The sequence below is a fragment of the Acipenser ruthenus genome, chromosome 38 (genome assembly GCF_902713425.1).
Source record: "Acipenser ruthenus chromosome 38, fAciRut3.2 maternal haplotype, whole genome shotgun sequence".
Taxonomy (NCBI): domain Eukaryota; kingdom Metazoa; phylum Chordata; class Actinopteri; order Acipenseriformes; family Acipenseridae; genus Acipenser; species Acipenser ruthenus.
Window position 1 is genome coordinate 4,519,643 of NC_081226.1, and position 26,227 is coordinate 4,545,869.

The following is a 26,227-nucleotide window of genomic DNA, read 5'->3' on the forward strand; positions in this document are numbered from 1 at the left end:
CTCCATGGCAAAGGTCTATCTCATTGAATTTAATTTGAGTTTGATTTTAATATTTATAATGTGTGGGATGGTGGGTGGGAGTCTGGATAATCAAACTACCTCCCTGAAAAGAATGATAGATTTAACTGTACTGAGTGAAGCCCTACCCTGGACTGCATGGGCCGTGTGTGAGTGATTCTTTCTGTGTCTCTCTCTGACTCTCAGGGATCAGCTGCCCAGACCCTTCCAGACTGGAGCACGGGTCGATGGAGCCCATGCTGAGGGAGTACCTTGTGGGAAACATCACCTCCTACAGCTGCTTTGAGGGGTACCAGCTACGGGGGTCCCCCACTCGAACCTGCCAGCCCAACGGGAAATGGAATGGAGAGAACCCCATCTGTGACAACGGCTGTGAGTGAGAGGAGCGAGAGAGAGGGTAGAGAGAGAGGGAAGAGGGGAAAGGGGAAAGAGGGAGAGGGAGGGGAGGAGAGAGTGTGACAATGGTTGTGATTGAGGGGGAGAGGGGAGGAAGGAGGGAGGGGAGAGTGTCCGGTCTGTGCTTCATACTCATCATTAATTGGCTCCCCTTTAACCTTGTGTGTGACGTTGCCCTCTTGATCCCTCCCTCCCTGCACAGCAGAACACTGTCCTAACCCAGGCACCCCACCCGGCTCCCGCAGGACAGGGGACAGGTTCGGGATCGATGACAAGGTGACCTACCGGTGCGACAGAGGCCTCTTCATGTTCGGGTCTGCAAAGCGGGAGTGCCAGGAGAACCATGAGTGGACTGGCACCGAGCCAGCCTGCTACTGTGAGTGCAAAGCAGCGGGTTTATAAAGAGCACAGATCTGCAAATGACATCTGTCTTATACCTCTTTTCCACTGTACAACTGAGCCATGCCGGGGCAGAGCCGAACAACCCCCGCATGGCTCAGGAGAAACCAGGTTGGTTTTTCACTGCATAGCCGAGCCATGCAGCTGACGTCACACGCAACAAGTGTCTCAAGTCGTAGGTAGATTGTGCAGTATTAAGAGCTGCTGTATTTGAGTTGTAGATCCAGAGGTTACGGCAAAATTACTGTAGCCACCAGGAATGTTATTTTGTCAAAGTTAATGATATTTAACTTTAAGTTGAGAAAAGGAATCCTCTTATGTTAGCACACGTTTCCTTTCCAGCTCACAAAAGAATACAGAAGCAATGGTGCACCTAGAAAGCTCTGGTTATTTGTCTCAGTGAATAATATGTTTAAAACTTTTCCCTTCTGATGCAATGCGGTTTGCCATATCAGTGTATATCCATAGGCTATCGTTTGAATGGCAAGCGCCACACATTAAAATACAATTACATGTTTAATGGCGGATTTTCTTTATTTGATTTGTTTCAAATAAATGCACAGTTCATTCATATACATACAATAATAACGCCTGTTTCTCACACAGCACACCGTACCAAACAATAAAGCTTATTTTAAGATAAAAAAAATAAATACAGCTTGTGTCAGAGTGGTTGTAGTGTGCAGGTGTGGTGACATCACAGACCGGGAAGAAGTGCAACACGACAAAAAGGTCCAGGCTGAAACTGAAGCGCTACGGCTGTGCTCAGTGTTTTATTAAAATAATAAACAATAAAAGCTTAAACAAAAAAAACACTTTTTCAAAACAAAAGGGCACGGCGGCCAAACAAATAAACAATAACGAAAAACACGTGTATTTTGGATATATAGCAGTTGTTTTCTCTCAATTCAGACTCATGTCTCTTATCTCTTGTCTCACCTCGGACAATCTTCCCCTAATGAGTCGAGAGTGGGTCCTTTTATATTCATGGCTGGAGCCTTAATTACCTATTAATAAATGACCTTATTAAGGCTCCAGCCACATTCCCACGAGAGTTTTTAGGGATGGGGTATTAGCCCCATCCACACTGACTATACATTATAAGACAGGCTGACTATACATTATAAGACAGGCTGACTATACATTATAAGACAGGCTGACTATACATTATAAGACAGGCTGACTATACATTATAAGACAGGCTGACTATACATTATAAGACAGGCTGACTATACATAATAAGACAGGCTGACTATACATTATAAGACAGGCTCAAATAGTAAATAATAAAAGACAGACGGTGCTCGACCGCCCGCACATAACACAATAATAATGATTAGGATGGACGGCTTTGTCCCCCCGCATACAAATACAATAATAATAATACAAACACATCGTATATAATATACACAAGGGGTGGGCACCCCGTCACACAGCTCGATTGGGAAATCCTGCCTCTCTCGCAATTCTGCGACTCGGTTTCTTTGCAAAATCGGATTAGAAAATGCAACACATTTCTTGCAACTTATTTGCAGTTCCTAAAATATCTTTAGTTTTAAGTAGATTTGAAAGCACATATTATTTACAAATTCAAGGTGTGGTGATGGGATCTGCAATGGCACCACATTATGCAATGTATATATTGTAACTTTTCAGAGAAGGCAGAAAACTTAAAAGACACTTGTTTCTGTTCAAGGCTTTATTTCACCAGCTAGAGCCTGCACTTCCTCAGCATCCCAGGCTGTACTTTCCTCTCATCACACTCGCTGCCTGTCATGTTGTTTGTTGTTTGTCTTTCTGGAGTGTACTGACTGACGCAACATAATGACGAAAATCCTACCCCTGCCCCCGGTCCTGCTTGGCTCGGAGCCAAATTCAGATGTCTGGTGAAGATGGAGTTTCACGGTTATATTGCTCCTATATGTGCTCCTAAGTGGAAAGAAGTAGAGCAAGTTGTGAAAAAGCAAAGGCGTCATCATCTCTAGGGACTAATGGAGTTCCATACAGAGTGTTCAAGAGTGCTTCTGGAGTTCTACGAATCCTGTGGAAATTGGTGAAAGTGACATGGGAAAAACAGGTTGTACCACGAGCATGACGCCGAGCAGGTGGAGTCTTTATACCTAAAGAAAAAGATTCTACAAGCATCAGTCAGTTTCGCCCTATTTCCCTATTAAATGTGGAAGGCAAGATTTTCTTCAGCATTATTGCTCAGAGATTGTCAACTTACCTATTAAAGAACTGCTTCATTGACACTTCAGTACACAAAGCGGGCATTCCAGGTTTCAGCATGATCTGGCAACAAATTCAATCAGCTAAAAAGGAGAGGAAGGAGCTCCATGTGACATTCCTGGATTTGACTAATGCATATGGTTCAGTGCCACATGAACTTCTTTGGGCAGCATTTGATTTTTTCAGTGTACCGATGACAATAACAAATTTAGTGAAAGCCTACTTTGGAGATTTGCAATTTAGTTTTTCAACTTCAGAATTCAGCACTACATGGCAATGCCTAGAAGTTGGAATAATGGCAGGATGCACCATTTCTCCACTGGCTTTTACCATGGCAATGGAAGTAATTATTAGGGCATCAAAATGGGTAGTGGGAGTAGAGCGCTTGGGAATTGGTACGACGGGGTTCTAAAGGACACAGTTCATGTGGGAGAAATTAGACAACAAGCAGTGAAAGGGTTGAAGAGCATAGCAGCGCTTTACTGGCCAAACTGAAACTCTGGTGCTGTCGTTTGGTCTACTGCCAAGGATGCTGTGGCCACTGACTATGTATGAGGTTTCTTTGACAACAGTTGAGAAGCTGGAAGCTTTAATCAGTTCATACGTCAGGAAACGGTTGGGACTTCCACGCTGCCTCAGAAACTTTATGGTAAAGGAATACTACAGCTACCAGTCTCCGCTCTAACGGAGGAGTTTAAGTGCACAGAGTAAGGGAGGCAGCACCTGTGTTGACAACTGGAAGAAAGAGGGCGGCACAGAAAGCCGTGAAAGATGCAAAGGCTGCCCTTCGAATTGTTGATATCATGGGGCAAGTTCAGCATGGAAGAAGGGGTCTTGGTCTCAGTTCAGCTCCTCCTACATGGCACAAGGCAGCCCCAGCTCAACCGAGGAAGCTGGTAGTCAACGAAGTGCAAAAGCAGGAGGAGAGGATGAGGTGCATAAAGACCACTTCCCAGGCCATGCAGGGAGAATGGATGAGATGGGAGAGTGTGGAACAACGCAAGATCGGCTGGCAAGACCTATGGACAATGGAACAGAGCAGGATCAGTTTCCTCATCAGGTCAACATATGATGTTCTCCCATCACCACAGAACTTAAACCTCTGGGTAGGTAAGGATCCCTCATGTCCTTTGTGTTCATCACTTGTAACATTAAGGCACATTTTGACAGGATGTAAGGTGGGTCTTAGCCAAGGCCGGTTTACGTGATGCCATGACCAGGTGCTGCGATGTTTGGCCTCAGCATTGGAAGACAAGCGTAACATAACCAATAAGTTGCCACCAGTTCCATCAAAGTATTACACACAAAAGACAATATTCCTCCATCCAGGAAAGCAACCACCAAGAAAAGGTGTAAGAATCTATTATATATATTTATAAAACACTTATAAAACATTAATAAGCAGCATTTTATTATAAAGTGTTTCCAAATAAGGTATTGCTTTGTTACATATTTCATCGTGTTTCACAGTGGCAAATATACAGGAATGGCATTGTAACAAAGTGTTTACAGTCTTGCATGTGGCAGCGCGACTGTAGCTATTTATCATCGGGTCACGTTAATAATTGTGAGGGTTTCCTGCAAAATGTGTCCCTGTTTACATTCTGTTATTGGGTCGTTTAGACAGATGTGCAAGGCCCATAAACACGCCAGAGCGGAGGTGGAGCACTAGTGCAGTTCGTTCTGGACGGGATATTAGCAATATCCAATTAGAAAACATTTAAACAGAGACTGTCTTTAAAAGGCAAATGTAGGGGGAAAATACTGCAAAGGCTCATAGTCAGGAAGTATATCAGCGCTGCACAGGCTTCCGTGCACAAATACCTCACCTGCTGTGCAACGCTAATATGCTTCCCTGCCTCACTTCATGTACAGAAAGACGTCTAGACAAAACAATTGTCATAGACTGTTATAGTTCCTTCTCGTGATTTTAAAACACTTTTAATTGGCAGAAGTAGCCAAGACTGGCACATACCCCTATTTTTAAGATGTCCATATGGCTCTATGTTCAGCGGGACAGTTTGGGACAGTTCAGACTTTTCAACTCGCAACCCAATGCATTCTGGTACGTTTTACCTATCTCAGGTACCATTCTTACCTTTAAGAGAAGCAGGACTATGCTTACCACAATGCATTGGGTTGTGAGTTGAAAAGCCCGAACTATCCCAAACCGTCCTGCTGAACACGGAGCCATATGGTCACCTTACCCATTTTAATAATACAAACCTGTGTGTAACATTTTGTGGTGTCTGTTTGTTTCTTGTGTTTGCAGACAAGAACACCTATGACACACCAGAGGAGGCCTCTCAAGGCTTCTCAACCTCCCTCAATGCGCTGCTCCATGTAGCAGATTCAGACGCACCTCCTAGTGAAGGTAAGAGGTGCTCGTCACCCAGGAAAGCAGAGCCTCTCACAGGGGTGTTAATATTCACAGCGCTGCCCCTCACCCAGGAAAGCAGAGACTCTCACAGGGGTGTTAATATTCACAGCGCTGCCCCTCACCCAGGAAAGCAGAGTCTCTCACAGGGGTGTTAATATTCACAGCGCTGCCCCTCACCCAGGAAAGCAGAGACTCTCACAGGGGTGTTAATATTCACAGCGCTGCCCCTCACCCAGGAAAGCAGAGCCTCTCACAGGGGTGTTAATATTCACAGCGCTGCCCCTCACCCAGGAAAGCAGAGCCTCTCACAGGGGTGTTAATATTCACAACGCTGTCCCTCACCCAGGAAAGCAGAGCCTCTCACAGGGGTGTTAATATTCACAGCGCTGCCCCTCACCCAGGAAAGCAGAGTCTCTCACAGGGGTGTTAATATTCACAGCACTGCCCCTCACCCAGGAAAGCAGAGACTCTTACAGGGGTGTTAATATTCACAGCACTGCCCCTCACCCAGGAAAGCAGAGCCTCTCACAGGGGTGTTAATATTCACAGCGCTGCCCCTCACCCAGGAAAGCAGAGACTCTCACAGGGGTGTTAATATTCACAGCGCTGCCCCTCACCCAGGAAAGCAGAGTCTCTCACAGGGGTGTTAATATTCACAGCGCTGCCCCTCACCCAGGAAAGCAGAGACTCTTACAGGGGTGTTAATATTCACAGCACTGCCCCTCACCCAGGAAAGCAGAGTCTCTCACAGGGGTGTTAATATTCACAGCGCTGCCCCTCACCCAGGAAAGCAGAGCCTCTCACAGGGGTGTTAATATTCACAGCACTGCCCCTCACCCAGGAAAGCAGAGACTCTCACAGGGGTGTTAATATTCACAGCACTGCCCCTCACCCAGGGAAGCAGAGACTCTTACAGGGGTGTTAATATTCACAGCACTGCCCCTCACCCAGGAAAGCAGAGTCTCTCACAGGGGTGTTAATATTCACAGCGCTGCCCCTCACCCAGGAAAGCAGAGACTCTTACAGGGGTGTTAATATTCACAGCACTGCCCCTCACCCAGGAAAGCAGAGACTCTTACAGGGGTGTTAATATTCACAGCACTGCCCCTCACCCAGGAAAGCAGAGCCTCTCACAGGGGTGTTAATATTCACAGCGCTGCCCCTCACCCAGGAAAGCAGAGCCTCTCACAGGGGTGTTAATATTCACAACGCTGTCCCTCACCCAGGAAAGCAGAGCCTCTCACAGGGGTGTTAATATTCACAGCGCTGCCCCTCACCCAGGAAAGCAGAGTCTCTCACAGGGGTGTTAATATTCACAGCACTGCCCCTCACCCAGGAAAGCAGAGACTCTTACAGGGGTGTTAATATTCACAGCACTGCCCCTCACCCAGGAAAGCAGAGCCTCTCACAGGGGTGTTAATATTCACAGCGCTGCCCCTCACCCAGGAAAGCAGAGACTCTCACAGGGGTGTTAATATTCACAGCGCTGCCCCTCACCCAGGAAAGCAGAGTCTCTCACAGGGGTGTTAATATTCACAGCGCTGCCCCTCACCCAGGAAAGCAGAGACTCTTACAGGGGTGTTAATATTCACAGCACTGCCCCTCACCCAGGAAAGCAGAGTCTCTCACAGGGGTGTTAATATTCACAGCGCTGCCCCTCACCCAGGAAAGCAGAGCCTCTCACAGGGGTGTTAATATTCACAGCACTGCCCCTCACCCAGGAAAGCAGAGACTCTCACAGGGGTGTTAATATTCACAGCACTGCCCCTCACCCAGGGAAGCAGAGACTCTTACAGGGGTGTTAATATTCACAGCACTGCCCCTCACCCAGGAAAGCAGAGTCTCTCACAGGGGTGTTAATATTCACAGCGCTGCCCCTCACCCAGGAAAGCAGAGACTCTTACAGGGGTGTTAATATTCACAGCACTGCCCCTCACCCAGGAAAGCAGAGACTCTTACAGGGGTGTTAATATTCACAGCACTGCCCCTCACCCAGGAAAGCAGAGCCTCTCACAGGGGTGTTAATATTCACAGCGCTGCCCCTCACCCAGGAAAGCAGAGCCTCTCACAGGGGTGTTAATATTCACAGCTCTGCCCCTCACCCAGGAAAGCAGAGCCTCTCACAGGGGTGTTAATATTCACAGCGCTGCCCCTCACCCAGGAAAGCAGAGCCTCTCACAGGGGTGTTAATATTCACAGCACTGCCCCTCACCCAGGAAAGCAGAGTCTCTCACAGGGGTGTTAATATTCACAGCGCTGCCCCTATAGTCTCAGAAACAAAATGTTAGAACTTGAAGCTACTGCACTAAGTAACTACGATGTGATAGGTGTTACAGAACCTTGGTTTTCTGAGAGTGATGGAGACGAATATAATATTAGTGGGTACACACTGTATAGGAAAGCCAGGCAGGACAGAAGAGGCGGAGGGGTAGCGCTATACATCAGAAATAGTCTTGAAGCCCAGGTGTTAAATCTGGACAAAGAAATAATGGACATAAATTCAAAGGGCATAATAATAGGAACATATTATAGACCGCCAAATTCAGATGCCGAGCAAAATAATCTGTTATACAATGACATTAGAAATGTGTATAGCAAAGGAGAAGCCATACTAATGGGGGATTTCAACTTCCCCCGTATAAAATGGGAAAACCTGGTGAGGAGCACGACGGACGAAATTGAAATGGTGGAAATGAGGGGAGGCATGCCTTGATTTAGTCTTTTCAAATAATGAAGACAGAATAACTAAAACAGAGGTCAGAGACAACATGGTCTCATTTGAAGTGATTTTTAAAACCCAAAAAGAAATGACCAAAGCTAAGGTTTACAATTTTACAAAAGCAAACTATGAAGGTATGAAACAGAGACTAACAGAAGTAGATTGGAGTAAAATAGAGAAAACATCCTGTCACAAAGATGGCCGGAGTGGGTGGCGTCAGACCAGAAGCAGGAAATAAACAGACAGAGAGGTGTGGTTTGGTGAAGCTGAGCGAATGCTTTCACTCAGCATTTAATAAACAGAACAGAAAATAAAAGGTTTGAACAGACCAAACACAGGGCACGGCACTTGAGGCCAAAATAAATAGACGAACAAAACGGACTAGACAGACAAACAAACACGGTGAGCAGATACTTTAACTATTTACTTTTAAAATTCACAATTACCTCCGTCTCCAATCCCGTTCTCCACTCACCGAACACCCAACCCCGAGTGAGAGCTATGTGTCTCTATATATACTGTTGTGCTGGGATTCAATTACTAATTAATTATTCACTTGAATCCCAGCACGTGAATTCATTACGTGCAACCCCGTGCTCACATATTACATTTAACCAGCACGTGAAGTGATTTGTGCCCTCCTCGTGCCTAAATATAAATCTACACCTTTAAATCACACGTGAAACACAGACCCGTTTATATCCCGTGTACCAATCTATACATCAAAATTAACACACGCACGCAACATACAACACATAATATGCCCACAGGGGCGGGGCAAATTGCCACACATCCACAGAAAAAGGATGACTGTTTTTTTCAAAATGTAGTACTAGAGGCGCAAAACAAGTACATCCCAAAAGTAGACAAATCTAAATCTAAAACAAAATGGCCAAAATGGTTTAATAGTCAATTTTTTAAAAAAAATCAGCGAAAAAAGGCACTTTACAGAGCGTTTAAAAGGGACCAAAAACAAAGTACACAGAAAGAGTACTTGGAACTGCAAACACAAGTCAAAAAGGAAGTTAGAAAGGCCAAGAGAGAGATAGAAATCAATATTGCTAAGGGGGCTAAAACCAATTCCAGAATGTTTTTCCAATATTATAACAGCAAGAAAACATTCAAAGAAGAGGTAAATGTCTAAGAGACACAAATAAGAACATAAGAAAATAAGAAAGTTTACAAACGAGAGGAGGCCATTCAGCCCATCTTGCTCATTTGGTTGTTAGTAGCTTATTCATCCCAGAATCTCATCAAGCAGCTTCTTGAAGGATCCCAGGGTGTCAGCTTCAACAAAGGTAATGGCAAAATCATAGACGAAGAAAAAAAAATAGCAAATATATTAAATGATTACTAAGGTTTTTACAAAGGAGGACATGGACAACATGCCATTTGCAGCTTGTTCAAAATGCAGCTGCCAGGGTGCTAAGTAGAACAAAGGAAAGAGAGCACATAACTCCAGTGTTGGCTGCACTTCACTGGCTTCCAGTACGTTTTAGAATTGATTTGAAGGTCTTGCTGCTGACTTACAAGGCGTTCTCCATGGTCTGGCTCCTGACTATCTAAAGAGCTCCTGTGCCCACCTGCACCTGTCCGTGCTCTAAGGTCAGCCGACTACACTCTTCTGCTTGTTCCAAAGACCAAGACCAAGAGAAAGGGTGAAAGAGCTTTCAGCTATAATAACACACCAAGACCGTGGAATAGATTGCATGTTTAAGTCAAGGTTAAAAACTCATTTTTTTAGATTAGCTTTTGAATCCTGATTTTATGTATCAATCTATTATTATTTTTAATTTGTTCACTGTATTTCTGTTTTTAACTGAGTTGTTGTTTACTTTTTATTAATATTACCAATTTTGCTGTAAAAATTGTGTTAAATTCTGTATGTTGTTGTTGTTTTTTATTGTATTGTAAAGCACTTTGAGACACTTTGTGTGAAAGGTGCTATATAAATAAATAAAATAAACATTGTTTTTTAAATCCTAAGCAGAGTTGACAAAGTTTAGACAAACACTTTGTACACTATGTACGGTATGAAACACTAAAGGAAACTTAATGAATTCAATGACACATGGTATGACTGAAAGTCTTTTTCAACTGACTTTCATTTGAAGCATTTCTCATTGAATTACATTTCTTCTGGTATTAATGTTACTCACACGCTTTTTTGTTTTGCTGCCTGCTCTTTGTAGAACAACTTGGAAGAAAGATAGTCCTCAAGAAAGGAGGGAAACTTCACATCTACATCATCTTAGATGCTTCTGAAAGTGTCGGAGAAGAGGATTTTGAAAAGTCAAAGAAATGCGCTCTGGACTTTATGGACAAGGTAAAACTTCTGTCCAACTGGGCTCCATGTAAACCCCTCCCTCTGATTGTAAAGGCACATTCTCTCCTGTAGGGGGCAGTGTAAAGCAGTTTAAAAGCTGAACTGGGTCGCTCAGCTCCTGTCTAACTGGGATCTCTGTACACACCCTCCCCCTGCTTGTAAAGGCACATTCTCTCCTGTAGAGGGGCAGTGTAAAGCAGTTTAAAAGCTGCCCTGGGTCGCTCAGCTCCTGTCTAATGGGATCTCTGTACACACCCTCCCCCTGCTTGTAAAGGCAGTCTCTCCTGTAGGGGGCAGTAAAAAAAAAGGAACATATTTGCATATTGCAACCCGTTAACAGTATGCCTTTATCTTGTTCTGTTTTTCTGTTCTTTCCTCCCAGATTAGTTCTTATGAAGTTGAGCCAAAATGGGGCATTGTGACTTTTGCAACAAATGCTGAGAAGATTGTGGATATTGTGGACGAAACAATTGACATATCCAAAGCATACAGCCAGCTGAGTGACTTTGATTTTTCTGGTGAGTCTTGTTTTGATCACCCTTTCAGTGCCTTTGACAAAAGAGCTTTTCATTTTACTGTGACTCAGACTGAGTTTAGGAGGTTGAAGTTGTGTAATTACTAAAGAGGATGGGAGTCGGAGTATTAGGGCAGCAGTGTGGAGTAGTGGTTAGGGCTCTGGACTCTTGACCGGAGGGTTGTGGGTTCAATCCCCAGTGGGGGACACTGCTGTTGTACCCTTGAGCAAGGTACTTTACCTAGATTGCTCCAGTAAAAACCCAACTGTATAAATGGGTAATTGTATGTAAAATAATGTGATATCTGTATAATGTGAAATAATGTATAATGTGATATCTTGTAACAATTGTAAGTCGCCCTGGATAAGGGCGTCTGCTAAGAAATAAATAATAATAATAATAAAATAATAAAGTATAAACTGAACAACTCGGCTGCATTAAGTACCATTCACATTCACCACACTGAAGTAACATCCCCAATCCCCTAGATGGCAGTGTTGTAACATAACACTTAGTAATCCTATTTAAATCAAGACATCCTAACACTACAGAAGTGTCACCTGTCCATGTTGGGATGTGTGCTTATTGTTTCAGTGCACCAGGAGCAGTCTGGAACCAATATCAAAGAAGCCCTGGACACTGTGTATAAGGATATGTCATTTCTGAAAGCTAGAATGAAAAATGAGTTTGAAGAAGTCAGGAACGTTGTTCTGCTCATCACTGACGGTATTGCTATTTATATATCTATGTATTCGATAATCAATCACATGTTTCCATCAATAACACTGAAGAAGGCATTAGCTGAAATGTTTGCCTGCTTGGCTGGTAACCTTATTATTGTTGAAATACTGAATGATTTCCCTCCCCTCAGGAAAGAAGAATATGGGAGGTAAACCTGAGGATGCTGTGAGGCAGATGCGCTCCTTGTTGGGTATCACAAACCCTGGACACATCAGAGAGGAGTTCTTGGGTAAGAAGAAAATGTGGGGCGTATTGTCAAAACATTTATTTAAAAAAACAAAACACATCGGCTAGTTTCAGAACAGTAAATTCTAAAACAGTAATATAACTCAGCTTGATTTTGATGAAACGCAAACATAAAAGTGCTTACTGTACTGCACCGCTCCCTTCATGCTGTGATTTTGAAGGGAGTTTGAGCAGCGCTGGCGGAATTTCGTGAGCACTGACCAGTGAAGAAAAAGTGGGAGGCAAAAGCTGCTTGTAAATCCGGAGATACTGACATTCCCTTTAAGAAAATGATTGCCCTAGCGATTGCCTTGCTGTGGTGTTGATGAAGAAAAAGCTGCTCTTTATTGCATACCACCATTTGTTAATGCATATTTAGAAATGTTTACATTCATTGAACAATGTTGGCATATGTGACTGCAGTGTTTGTTATGTTCATAAATATTAATGATGTCATTATTTTTCAAATACATACTTCCAGCCTTTGCAATACAGAGCTTATTTACGATGTATATGTGTTTGGAACGTGGCTTCATTAACTTTAGTGCTGCTGTGAAAAATAAAGATTCATAAAAAGCTTTTCCTTCACCACTTGCTAAAGTTGTTTGTCTAAAACCTAGGTTACTTAACCCTGGTTCCCTGAAAGAGAAGATGACCACCAAGACATTACGTATGGGATATGCCTGCCCATTTGGTAGGTATTGTTGAGCTCTCTATACCAGAGCTGCAGATAGGCCCCTTCCTGAGATGATGCACTCGGTCCAAAGGAAGCCATTTATGTTTTTCCGTCGAACCCTTGAGGGTGACCGATGCGACCTCGTGGTTGGTGGTCGTCTTCTCTTTCAGGGAACCAGGGTTATGGTAAGTAACCTAACGTTCCATTTCAATTCGAAGACGACCACCAAGACATGACGTATGGGATAATGTATACCAGAGCCGTCGCGAGGGAGAAGGAATGGCAGCATATGAGCCGTAGGGGAGCCAGGATAGCGTCCACGCACTTTGAAAACGTACAAGGAGCTAGGGAGAGGCTGAATGACAGCACAGCAAACTCGTAATGCTTCCTTGAAAAGAGAAGAGGAGATACTTTCTGTGCTCTGGACAAATGGGAACGTGAAAGTACGCGTCCCGTAAGTCCACGGTGGTGAACCAGTCGTCTGACCGGACAGACTGGAGAATGTAACGGTGCCTCAGCATTTGGAACTTCCTTTCTTTTAAGAACCCGTTGAGGCGCCTCAGGTCTAAGATGGGATGAAAGCCACCATCCTTTTTAGGTACCAGAAAATACCTTGAGTAGTACACCTCTCCGTGGGAGGTGGGGTCTATGAGACGAATGGCTCGCTTGCACAGCAAGGTGGCCACTTCCTTCTGAAGTACAGAGGCCTGGAGAGGGTGTGTCACAAAAGTGTGTCACAAAAGTATTCGTGGTGCCTCGAAAGGGAGGAGGTCCCAAGTGGAACTGAAGCACATAATCATTTTGCACGGTGGCGAGCACCCAGGAGTCTGAGGTGCAAGCGCACCATTACTGCAGCTTTTGTGCCGAAAAGGGGGTCTAAGGCCGTCAGCCTTCAGGGGCCCTGCTCGGCCTGCTGAGGCTGAGGCTGGGCAGTTTAGGGTGGCTGTTTAGGTCGCTGGCCCTGAAAACGCCTCCTGTGACGCTGGTGTGTGGTCTGGCCATGTCCTGCTTTCCACCTTTCTGCCGGTTGGGCCCAGTTGCTAGCTGGTGGTGTGCCCTGTAGGCGATGCCTTAGGTCACCCAGTGGAGCCATGTGGTCTGGAAATGTACTAGTGACAGTCCGCGTCTGAGGAGCTTGCCAGCGGCTTGACCTGCCCCACGTGGATTCACAGAGAGGTAGCAATGCTGCCACCTGCTGGGATGCCTCGCATTCCCGGTGGGATCTCTGTAAGATCTGCTCCATGGCTGGCCCAAAGGTATGTGCTGGGGATATAGGAGCGTCAAGCAGTGCGGCCTTATCCGCATCAGGAACTCTGGCTTGTGACAGTCATAGCTGTCTACGAGTCACAATCAAGCTAGCCAGGCTCTGGTCATGAGCATGCCCTTGGAGACCGGTGATCTGCAGCAGTGTGCTGGACAGGAGACGTAACTCAGGGAGCAGGGCCTCGTGCAGTACACCGTCCATATAAGCAGTAAGTACTCTCGCTGTATTAGACAGGCGTGTTTCCTGAGCTTCTGCTGCATACGCCCGCTTGAGATGCATTTCTGTCATCTTACATTGAGGGTTTGGGCACACCGGGTCTCTAGCCAACCCACCCACCAACAGGGCCTTAACTAGGGCCGCGATGGTGGAGTCTACCCGGGGGAACTCCGCTAGGCCAAGCTTATCCGCGCCTTCTAAGGAGACAAGTGGTGCAGCCTGTTTCAGCACACTAGGACCCGAGGCTGGACGATCCCATTAAGTCTGAGAAGGCCGGGAACTTCTGAGGGTGAGGAGCCATCACCTGCGTCTGGAAAGCGGACCGGCATGGTTCTCCCCAGAGGCCGCTATGGAGAGCATGTCCTCTTGCGCCAGCTGAGACGCCACTTCCCATCCACTTCCCATCCACCCTGAACTCCTCTGAGGGAGGGGGAAGTATGGCAATTGGGGCTGCAGCGTGGCCTGGACAGGGGCCTGGGCCACCGGCGCCTGTTTAGCCAAGAGCTCTAGGACCTGGGCCATCTGGGCCTTGAGGTCCATAATGTCCCTTGCCTGCTTGGAACGCTTCACCCTTCTCGCTTGCGGAGATGGGAAGCGACTGTGGGTGGCCTATGCATCGGGGATGCCTAGCAGGGGGTCCTGGGACAGGTCATGGAGGAGGGGCTCTGGGGCTCCAAGAGCCACCGATGGTCCGGCCATAGAGGACGCGGAGCTCGCCTCAAAACAAAACAAAACATTGATCGCTATACTTAACATGTACCTTGCAAGTTGGATCTGTGTTTGAAAAGCGTGAAGCACACCTGTATCTGTATCCCAATTCTGACTCGCTTACCAAATCTGAAGCAGCACTTTCTGGTTCCTGTTTGTTTAATGTTAATCCCTACTGTCCCACACATCACTTGCCATTTTAGAAACTTTCATGCAAATTCTGGCAATGTGGTAAATCGGTGCAAGGCAAAACATGTTATGATAATTACTTCTAATATTTATAAACTATGTCATTTATGGTGAACACCAGAGTTGTAATGACTCGAGTCAGTGACTTGACTTGACTCAGAATCAAGTCGCAATTTTTCGTGACTGGACTCGACTCGAGTCATTGCCATCAAATGAGTCAACTTGACTCGAGTCCCTGCAAGCAAAGACTCGACTCTACTCGACTCCCTGCTCAAAAGACGTGACTCGACTCGAGTCACGCAAAAGTGTCTCCATCTGACTCACGTCATTGTTTTTATGATAAAATCAATAACAAACTTATTTCATTACATTTTATTTAACAGATGCCTTTATACAAGGCGACTTACAGAGACTCAGGTGTGTGAACTATGCATCAGCTGCAGAGTCACTTACAATTACATCTCACATGAAAGACGGAGCACAAGGAGGTTAAGTGACTTGCTCAGGGTCACATAATGAGTCAGTGGCTGAGCCGGGATTTGAACCGGGACCTTCTGGTTACAAGCCCTTTTCTTTAACCACTGGACTACATGCAGCCCCTCTCTAACGCACGCAGTCATCTTGTCATTTTGCACATAAACAGGTGTCTGCCATGGTTGTTAAGACCATTACTAAGGAAAATAGTGATTGTTGAGTTTTGACAGAGAAAAAAACAAAGCAACAACAACATGGAGAGTACATTAAAGTACCTGCAGTGGTGGAGTTCACTTTTAATAATTATACAGTCGACCGGGGGAGAAACAAGCAGGCTGCATCCTGCCAGCACTGTAAAGTGACAATATGAATAAACTGCATTCAAAACATAGCACCAGTAACTGCCACTAATTTATACCGGTAGGTTTTTAGTTTTTTTCAACAGCTAAAATGCGAATCTGAATTAATTAAAAACTCGGGCACAATGCAACAGCTGTATTTTACCAAAATGAGTAGCTAGTCGATATTCGATATTTAAAAAAAAAAAAAAAAATGCCAGGGCAAATTAAACAACACGGCAGAAAAAGCACTGATTGTGAGTCACTTTCCAGGTTTTGTTAGCACACAAATAAACGTAATGAATGTATGGAAGACGTTTTTAATAAGTACAATTCTGCCTAGTGAAAGCTTGAAAACTAAATAATTTGGTAAGTATTTGGTGCTCACTAGTCTATTTTTTTATTTAATGTATGCATGGTTGTATGTATTTGATCTATTTATTTAGTCCCAGGTGGGCCGCGGGAGCAATGACATTCTATGATTTTTTTTTTAAATTGATCTATTAAACCATTTTGGCCATTTTGTTTTAGATTTAGATTTGTCTACTTTCGGATGTAGTTGTTTTGCGCCTCTAGTACTGCATTTTTAAAAAACAGCCATCCTTTTTCTGTGGATGTTTTCTCTATTTTACTCCAATCTACTTCTGTTAGTCTCTGTTTCATACCTTCATAGTTTGCTTTTCTAAAATTGTAAACCTTAGCTTTAGTCATTACTTCTGGGGTTTTAAAAAACACTTCAAATGAGACCATGTTGTGGTCTGAGTTTGCCAATGGCTCTCTGACCTCTGTTTTAGTTATTCTGTCTTCGTTATTTGAAAAGACTAAATGAAGGCATGCCTCCCCTCTAGTCGGTGCCTTGACAAATTGCGTTGGGAATCAGTCATTTGTCATTTCCACGATTTCAATTTCGTCCGTCGTGCTCCCCACTGGTTTTTCCCATTTTATACAGGGGAAGTTGAAATCCCCCATTAGTATGGCTTCTCCTTCTAATGTCTTCTACACGCACTTCTAATGTCTTTGTATAACAGATTATTTTCCTCAGCGTCTGAATTGGGCGGAAGTTCTCCTATAGCTGGTTCCACCCCAGAGGTTCTAGGGAACAGAGGGAGCAGGCATGGGAGGATAGAGAGTGGAGGGAAGACTGACCAGTCTGCCTGTACAGTAGGAGCGGAGAGGGCGAGAGGGGGTGTAGGGAGACACGAGGGATTGGGAGGTAGGAGGGGGCAGTCTGGTGAAGAGATCGGTAGGCAAGAACAAGGGTCTTGAATTGAATGCGAGCAGAGATTGGTAGCCAGTGCAGGGTGCGAAGCAGAGGGGTAGCATGAGTGTAGCAAGGTTTGGAAAAAACAAGACAAGCAGCAGAATTTGGAATGGGCTGAAGGGGGCACTAGCCAAAGATGGGGAACCAGCACGGAGAGAGTTACAGTAGTCGAGTCTGGAGAGTACAAGAGCTTGGACCAGGAGTTGGGTATTATAAGTGGTGAGGACAGATTCAGTAGATGTTGCTAGGAAAGAAGCTGCAAGTGCATGACAGGGAGTAGGAGAGGGAGGGGTCAAGAGTAACACTCAGGTTTTTAGCAGAAGGAGATGGAGAAAGAGTGATAGAGGGATACTGAGATGGAGAGGTCAGAGGAGGGAGAGGAAGCAGAAGGAAAGTAGAGGAGATCAGATTTAGAGGTTGAGTTTGTGATGTGAATGTGTCCAGGTTGAGATAGCTGAGAGTCTGACATGCGGGAGGAGATGTGGGAATCAAAGGAGGGAAAGGAGAGGATGATCTGGGCATCATCAGCATAAAGGTGGTAGGAGTAACCAAAAGAGGAGATGAGTACCTAGCGAATGCGTGTAGAGTGAGAACAGGTGTGGGGCCACAGGGCAGATCCTTGAGTTACACCTGCAGAGAGGAGTGAGGAGGAGAGAGAGAGCCACACCAGGAAACCTCGAAAGAGTGGTTAGAAAGATAGGAGGGAAACCAGACAAGAGCAGTGCCTGAGATGCTCAAGTCAGAAAGATGAGAAGAGAATAGCATGATAAAAGGCAGAGGAGAGCTCAATGATAATTAGAATGGAGAAGAGGGAGGCAACCTGAGCAGAGAGCAGAGAGTCAGTTACACAGAGGAGGGCGGTCTCTGTGCAGTCTTCAGGGCGGAACCCAGACTGAAGAGGATCAAGCAGAGAGTGGAAGGATGCCAGCTACTTACAGTTGTGTCCCAATCTCCTAAAGCATTTGAAAACTTGAGTGAAGTTTCACTAAAAGAAACAATTTTAAAACTGTCAATCAGTGCAGAGATTTAAAGACTGGAGTGATGATGATGCTGAGTTGAGATGGAGTTTAAACACAGGGCTGCAGCATTTTGAACAAGTGGAGGTTAGCAGAAAGACCTTTATTCTGTATCTCACCCCCTACAGATATTTACGTTTTTGGAGTTGGTGAAGACATTGATGAGGATGAAATCAATCTGATCGCGTCGAAGAAGGACAAAGAGAAGCACGTCTTCAAACTGGAAAACCCTGAGAAACTGGCAGAGACTTTCGAGCAGATGATAGGTGAGCCAATGAGTGAGGTACAGTACAGTACAGTACAGTGCAGTGCTCCCCTCTTTATCAAAATTAAATGAATGAAGGGCCCTGTAACAGGGGAGATCTGTGCTGACTATCTGGCGTATGCGTGGTTCTGCAGGAAGAGGGCAGCAGTGTCATAAGATCCGCCTGTCAGTCATGGCGATGACACGGAGAGGTGGGGAAGAGGGTGTGTTGGCTTTCCCTCTCTCTGAGTGGTTGAGAGGCAGGCCTTGTGGGATTCCTTGGCCCATAAGAACTGCGCTTGGTTGTGCATTCGGGTGGCCGTGATTGGAAACACACAGAGACGCTGGCTGAGAAGCCCAGTGGTTGGAGCGAGCGACCAAAACAGGCAAGCATGGCTGAGGAAGACAGCCAGCAATAAATAAACAATTTATTAAAATATATTGTTACGTACCCGAGGGAACGTGTGTAGTGATAGGGGAACCTTGGCCACCCCAGTGCATAGTGCATAACAGCATAGGACGGAGATGTGGAGCTGCAGTGTGGAGTAGTGGTTAGGGCTCTGGACTCTTGACCGGAGGGTTGTGGGTTCAATCCTCGGTGGGGGACACTGCTGCTGTACCCTTGAGCAAGGTACTTTACCTAGATTGCTCCAGTAAAAACCCAACTGTATAAATGGGTAATTGTATGTAAAAATAATATAATTGTATGTAAAAATAATGTGATATCTTGTAACAATTGTAAATCGCCCTGGATAAGGGCGTCTGCTAAGAAATAAATAATAATAATAAATAAATAATAATCCCAAACTGACCGGATTAGCGGCAGTGGGGACACTGTGTGAGCAGCACCTTTATTTTGTAGTTTTATTACTGTGTTTTATTTTCCCTTTTCATTTCACCTTTTGTTTTCATTATTATTTTGAGCACCTCTGAGTGCGCCAGCATTTAACTGTTTACCAGTATTGGTATTCCTGTGGTCCTGTGTACCGTTGCCGGTACTCAGGCCACAGACAACAGCGCCCTCTGCGGACTAAAAGAAAAACAGCAGTGCAGTGTTTTCAAATAAAACTTCTGTCTCCTGTGTGTGTCAGTGAATTGCCCGCCATCATTCCACAGGCCCTCATACAGGACAATACAGGCAGGGCATGTACAGTGTATTGTCCTAGCACACAGACGAGCAGTGAATGAACCAAATATGTGAATTATTGAATCGTAAACATTTTTCAACTTCTTTGCGACTGTATAGTCTTTTTCTTTTAGTTTCAGTAAATTAAATGTACTTTAGATTGCATATATATTTGTATTCATACGTTGTGCTGTATGTGCAGATGAATCTGACAGCGTGGGTCTGTGTGGGCTGTACCGGGAGTATGACAAAGAATCAGAATCAGAGAAAACAAAGAAAGAAAAGTACCCCTGGCACGTCTCCATCACGATAACAGTAAGACTAACATATTATTTTCTGTTGTACACTACACCACCCTTCACAACACTATTGTACACTACATCACTTCACAACACTATTGTACACTAGACCACTTCACAATCCTATTCTACACTACACCATACTTCCCTACAGTATACTCCACTACACCCTATTTCACAGCAGCCTCACTGTTCTCTGTAAACTTGTGTCATCGCAGCGGCAAAGCGGGAAGGAGGACTGTAAAGGAGCCGTCGTCAGCGAGCGCCACGTCCTGACCTCGGCTCACTGCTTCACCACGGAGGAGCAGGCTAAGGATGTGAAGGTGATAATCGATGACTCCACGATTGGCACTCCTGGCCGCTCTAAAGGTCAGAAACCCTCCCTCGTGGAGCAGCTCCAATAAAACCCTCCCTCGTGGAGCAGCGCCATTAAAACCCTCCCTCATGGAGCAGCTCCAATAAAACCCTCCCTCGTGGAGCAGCTAAGATAAAACCCTCCCTCATGGAGCATCTCCAATAAAACCCTCCCTCGTGGAGCAGCTAAGATAAAACCCTCCCTCGTGGAGCATCTCCAATAAAACCCTCCCTCGTGGAGCAGCTAAGATAAAACCCTCCCTCATGGAGCATCTCCAATAAAACCCTCCCTCGTGGAGCAGCTCCAATAAAACCCTCCCTCGTGGAGCAGCTAAAATAAAACCCTCCCTCGTGGAGCAGCTAAGATAAAACCCTCCCTCGTGGAGCATCTCCAATAAAACCCTCCCTCGTGGAGCAGCTAAGATAAAACCCTCCCTCATGGAGCATCTCCAATAAAACCCTCCCTCGTGGAGCAGCTCCAATAAAACCCTCCCTCATGGAGCATCTCCAATAAAACCCTCCCTCGTGGAGCAGCTAAGATAAAACCCTCCCTTGTGGAGCAGCTCCAATAAAACCCTCCCTCGTGGAGCAGCTCCTATAAAACCCTCCCTCGTGGAGCAGCTCCAATGAAACCCTCCCTCGTGGAGCAGCTCCTATAAAACCCTCCCTCGTGGAGCAGCTAAAATAGAACATTCCAGTGATTCTGACCTGATGTGTTGCCCCTTTCGTATATGAAACACCGATACACATTAAACAAACAAGTTCCATTCATTTTTCCATTCTTTTTTCTCAACAGTTAAAGATGTGGAGCAGATTTACATTCATCCCGAATATAACATTGCAAAAAAGAAAGCTGAAAACATTTCCGAATACTACGACTACGACGTTGCACTGATTGAACTGAAGAGTGACGGAAAAAACCCTACAATTCTCTTTTCGAAAAATGTGCGGTAAGATAGCAAAGTCCTTTTTGTAAATGAGTAGCTCTTATTAGATATGGAGAAGAAATACATTTAAAAGTTAGCAGAACTAGCAGAACTATTATTATTAACAAAACTGTAAACTTTGATATATTATGTGTAGTGGGCTGAACCTCACATGACTGATTCATTTGTTATGCAATATATAAAAGTTGCATTTCCCTGTTGCAAGTTACTTTCAATCACCATGGGCAAGAGATCTGACAGACTTTGATAGACAGCTGATAGCACCATAGGTGCTTGGTTGGCAGGTGCTTCCTTATCCAACACTAGGCTACATAAATTCCATAATTCAGGAGGTACAGTCTGAAAAGGGATGACTCCCTGAAGGATTAATAGCTGCACCCTATTGACAGTGTCCTGGCAGGTGTTTCTATTTCTTGTCCAAGTACAATATATATTTTAATCTGACAATCTGCTTATATAGTTTCATCATTTTATCTCCTTCTAAGCTTAATAAATGTGTGAAAGCATTTCATCCTTTTGAAAAAGCTGCTGAATACTGCAAGACTATTTGTGAGAAATATAACCTTATTTTTTCTTCTAAAAAGCCTATCATCAGTCCAAAAGGTAATACGTTATGCAGGACTAACTCATTGGAAAGGTTAAGTGGAAATGTTGAAAAGAAGCTGGATAAATTTGGGGACATCATCTACGCATATGGAAGTGAGAGGTTTGGAGTTGAAAAAAGGAAGGAAAAAGTACAAACTATTCCTGGAAAGTCTAGACGGCAGCAGGAGATTGAACGCTTAGTTAGAGAAAGGAGACAGCTGAGGAAACAATGGAGAAGAGCAGAACAAAGTCAGAAGGAGGGACTAAGTCTCTTACAAAGGGTCATAAAAGATAAGCTTGCAACATTGCGCAGAGCTGAGCGCCTACGGAAACGCTACAAAAAGAAGGAGCGTGCGAGAACTAACTTTTATAAAGACCCATTCAAATTTGTAAAGAAGTTATTCACCAGTGAGAAGAATGGCACACTAAAAGCATCTAAGTTTGAGCTGGAGAGATATTTGGAGGAAATACATACAGATTCAAAAAGGCAGGAGCCTATGTCAATTCCTTCAGACATCCCACCTATCAATCCACCAGAATACCAAATGGAGGACTGTGCACCTAAGTGGAAAGAAGTAGAGCAAGCTGTGAAAAAAGCAAGGGCTTCATCATCACCAGGGCCTAATGGAGTTCCGTACAGAGTGTACAAGAGTGCTTCAGGAGTTCTACAAATCCTGTGGAAATTGATGAAAGTGGCATGGGAAAAACAGGCTGCACCAAGAGCATGGCGCCGAGCAGGTGGAGTCTTTATACCTAAAGAAAAAGATTCTACAAGCATCAATCAGTTTCGCCCTATTTCCCTATTAAACTTAGAAGGCAAGATTTTCTTCAGCATTATTGCTCAGAGATTGTCAACTTACCTATTAAAGAACTGCTTCATTGACACTTCAATACAAAAAGCGGGCATTCCAGGTTTCCCAGGATGCTTAGAACACATCAATGTGATCTGGTAACAAATTCAATCAGCTAAAAAGGAGAGGAAGGAGCTCCATGTGACATTCCTGGATTTGGCTAATGCATATGGTTCAGTGCCACATGAACTACTTTGGGCAGCATTTCATTTTTTCAGTGTACCGATGACAATAACAAATTTAGTGAAAGCCTACTCTGGAGATTTGCAATTTAGTTTTTCAACTTCAGAACTCAGCACTACATGGCAATGTCTAGAAGTTGGAATAATGGCAGGATGCACCATATCTCCACTGGCTTTTACAATGGCCTTAATCAGTTCATACATCAGGAAATGGTTGGAAGTTCCACGCTGCCTCAGTAGAGTGGGACTTTATGGTAAAGGAATACTGCAGCTACCAGCATCCACTCTAACCGAGGAGTTTAAGTGCGCCAAGGTCAGACTGGAAATTACATTAGTAGAGTCATGCGACAAATGCGTAAGGGAGGCAGCACCTGCGCTGAAAACTGGAAGAAAGTGGGCGGCAAAGAAAGCTGTGGAGGATGCAAAGGCTGCCCTTCGAATTGGTGATATCATGGGGCAAGTTCAGCATGGAAGAGGGGGTCTTGGTCTCAGTTCAGCTCCTCCTACATGGCACAAGGCAGCCCCAGCTCAATGGAGGAAGATGGTAGTCAACGAGGTGCAAAAGCAGGAGGAGAGGATGAGGTGTATAAAGGCCATTTCCCAGGCCAAGCAGGGAGAATGGATGAGATGGGAGAGTGTGGAACAAAGCAAGATTGGCTGGCAAGACCTATGGTGAATGGAACAGAGCAGGATCAGTTTCCTCTGGGTAGGAGAGGATCCCTCATGTCCTTTGTGTTCATCACCTGCAACATTAAGGCACATTTTGACAGGATGTAAGGTGACTCTTAGCCAAGGACGGTTTACTTGGCGCCATGACCAGGTACTGCGATGTTTGGCTTTAGCATTGGAAGACAAGCGTAACATGACCAATAAGTTGCCACCTGTTCCATCAAAACATTACACACAAAAGACAACATTCCTCCGTCCAGGAGAGAAACCACCAAGAAAAGGTGTTAAAACCAATCCTCGCCCAGGACAACTGGAAGCTGCTAGGGACTGGAAAATGCCGGCAGATGTTGGTCAACGGCTTATTTTTCCACCTGAGATTGCCACCACTAACCTTCAACCAGATATTGTCTTGTGGTCTGGATCAGCACGCCTTGTTCACCTGGTAGAGTTAACAGTGCCATGGGAGGATGCTGTAGATGAGGCGTATGAGAGGAAGAAACTGCGGTATGCTCAACTAGCCACTGAAGCGGAACAGCGAGGATGGAGAGTCCGGGTTTACCCAGTGGAGGTGGGTTGTTGAGGATTTGTGGCACACTCTACAACCCGGTTTCTCATAGACGTCGGATTCAGTGGCCAAGAGTTGCGTCGCACAGTGAAGAACTTATCTGAAGCAGCAGAGAGGAGCAGCAACTGGCTATGGTTGAGACGGAAAGATTCTGGCTGGGGATCTCAAGCACAATAGAAAGAAAGAAATGCTGATGTACGGGTAAGTAAGCTGGGCTGAGTTGAGTGGGGGACGGAGGGGAGTGATGCTGGGACGCCAGAATCACCGTCGAGCCCTCTTGAGGTGTCGTGGGCTAGTCGATGAAACACCGAGGAAGGAAGGTGCCCACTTGAAGACCCCAGAGATGTATCCTACTTAGCTCAATCCAGACGGTTGTCATGCTGATGCGCTGGGGAGACCGCACTGTGGTTGAGCCACCATCGTAGCCGTTGTGTGTGCTGATGCGCTAGGGAGGCAAAATAATCTGATCCCTGGAGCCAGCATTACACTTCAGCCATCAACAAAAGACAGAAGGATATCTACATCATCATATGGAAGGAAGAGCAAATGGATGGAGACACCTATGGATCACATTAGTTTACTGTAAAGCTACGTCTTAGTTGGTGCTTATCTTGGCGAGAGCCGAGTTCAAATCAGCATGAAGTTTTAACATCTACTCTCGTGTAATGGAAATCGGGAAGCTGATGACTAGGGCACAGTAGCCGAAGCAAGGAGCGAGAGGGCAGGCATGATCCTAATTTAGCTCCCTGCTTCTGCTGTGCAGCCAGCATTATTCATCATTTTACATTTGAATTTTCTGTGACTGTGTTTAAACTCTTTCAAGAACATGCTCTGCTCCATGTGGTATGTTTTTTTTTCAGAAGCCATCGTACTAATCACAGCTTCCATGTAGGTTCCCAAGGCAGAAGTGCAGGTTTTGGCTAGTATAAAAATAGAGCTGGCTGTTGCCACAGGGAGTTAGGCCACAAATGCTTTTTACAGCAAAATGTAGATAGTTGTTTTTTTAAGAAGATTGTAAGAAAATCTGGAGAACTACACTTAAGAAGGATCTTAGGAAGATCTTAAATAACTTCTTAAGAACTTTACTAAGTTTCTTCTTACAAAGGATTTCAAGAATACACCTTCATTCTCAGCACACAACTGTATTCTGTGGTACTTTCACTCAAGTTTGATTGTGGGTATCGCACAAGAGAAATGAAGCGTTTTTCACCAGTTTATTTGCAGAGCTGCCATCATCACAGGATCCATGTCTCAGATCCTATTTGAGATAGTGACTTCATATTTGCATGGCTATATAAACCCTCCATTGTAAATATGCTGGTGACTGTGGCATTGACCTGTGACTGGTACACAGCTGTATCCTGCTGTCCAGTAAAAACAAACCCTTTCACTTCCACATTGTTTTAACATCTGGCCACTGATACAGACCACACAGTAGCACAGCACAGTAACAGTGACACCCCCCCTCCCTCCCTCCTCATTTCTGACCACTCCCCTACTGGACATACTTTGTTAATATTGTGTGCTTTAATTGTTTAGAAACTGGCTGATTTCCCCAGTATGGTAACAAGACTGCTTGTTTCCTTTTAGGCCAATCTGCATCCCCTGCACTGAGCAGGCCTCTGGAGCGCTGAGACTTGATAAAAAGACAACGACCTGCAAACAGCATCGTAAACTCACTTTCCCTCTTTCATGCTCCACTCAGATTTTACTTTCTGTGAAAGGTCTTTGTTAGCACAAGTATAGGGCAGCTACAATGGAATGAGGCTGCCATTGGTAGAATGGGACCACAGTATGCTAACTACTGTATGTTCGATGTTCAATGTCAAACAAACAGTGGAACTTCAATGGCAATGGTTCTATATTATACATGGGGTAATGGTAGCACAAGTATAAACAGACAGACAGAAAGACAGTGGCACTACAATGACAGACAGACAGACAGACAGACAGACAGACAGACAGACAGACAGACAGACAGTGGCACTACAATGACAGACAGACAGACAGACAGACACACAGACACACAGACAGACACACAGACAGACAGTGGCACTACAATGGCAGACAGACAGACAGACAGACAGACAGACACACAGACAGACAGACAGTGGCACTACAATGGCAGACAGACAGACAGACAGACAGACAGACAGACAGACAGACAGACAGACAGACAGACAGACACACAGACAGACAGACAGACACACAGACAGACAGACAGTGGCACTACAATGGCAGACAGACAGACAGACAGACAGACAGAGGCACTACAATGACAGACAGACAGACAGACAGACAGACAGACAGACAGA

The 26,227-nt window shown here is 44.9% G+C and overlaps 1 protein-coding gene across 1 annotated transcript in view; it reads left to right on the forward strand.

Annotated features, from left to right (window-relative positions):
• LOC117971246 (complement factor B-like) overlaps nt 1–26,227 on the forward strand; it is a 46,057-nt gene that overhangs the window by 12,024 nt on the left and 7,806 nt on the right. Inside the window, exons 3-14 of the mRNA XM_059008804.1 lie at nt 205–390; nt 617–790; nt 5,315–5,416; nt 10,334–10,467; nt 10,850–10,985; nt 11,577–11,708; nt 11,854–11,952; nt 18,219–18,356; nt 19,663–19,775; nt 19,978–20,128; nt 20,910–21,063; nt 25,503–25,582. Coding sequence (XP_058864787.1) covers nt 205–390; nt 617–790; nt 5,315–5,416; nt 10,334–10,467; nt 10,850–10,985; nt 11,577–11,708; nt 11,854–11,952; nt 18,219–18,356; nt 19,663–19,775; nt 19,978–20,128; nt 20,910–21,063; nt 25,503–25,582 — 1,599 coding nt within the window. The remainder of the gene's footprint in view (nt 1–204; nt 391–616; nt 791–5,314; nt 5,417–10,333; nt 10,468–10,849; nt 10,986–11,576; nt 11,709–11,853; nt 11,953–18,218; nt 18,357–19,662; nt 19,776–19,977; nt 20,129–20,909; nt 21,064–25,502; nt 25,583–26,227) is intronic.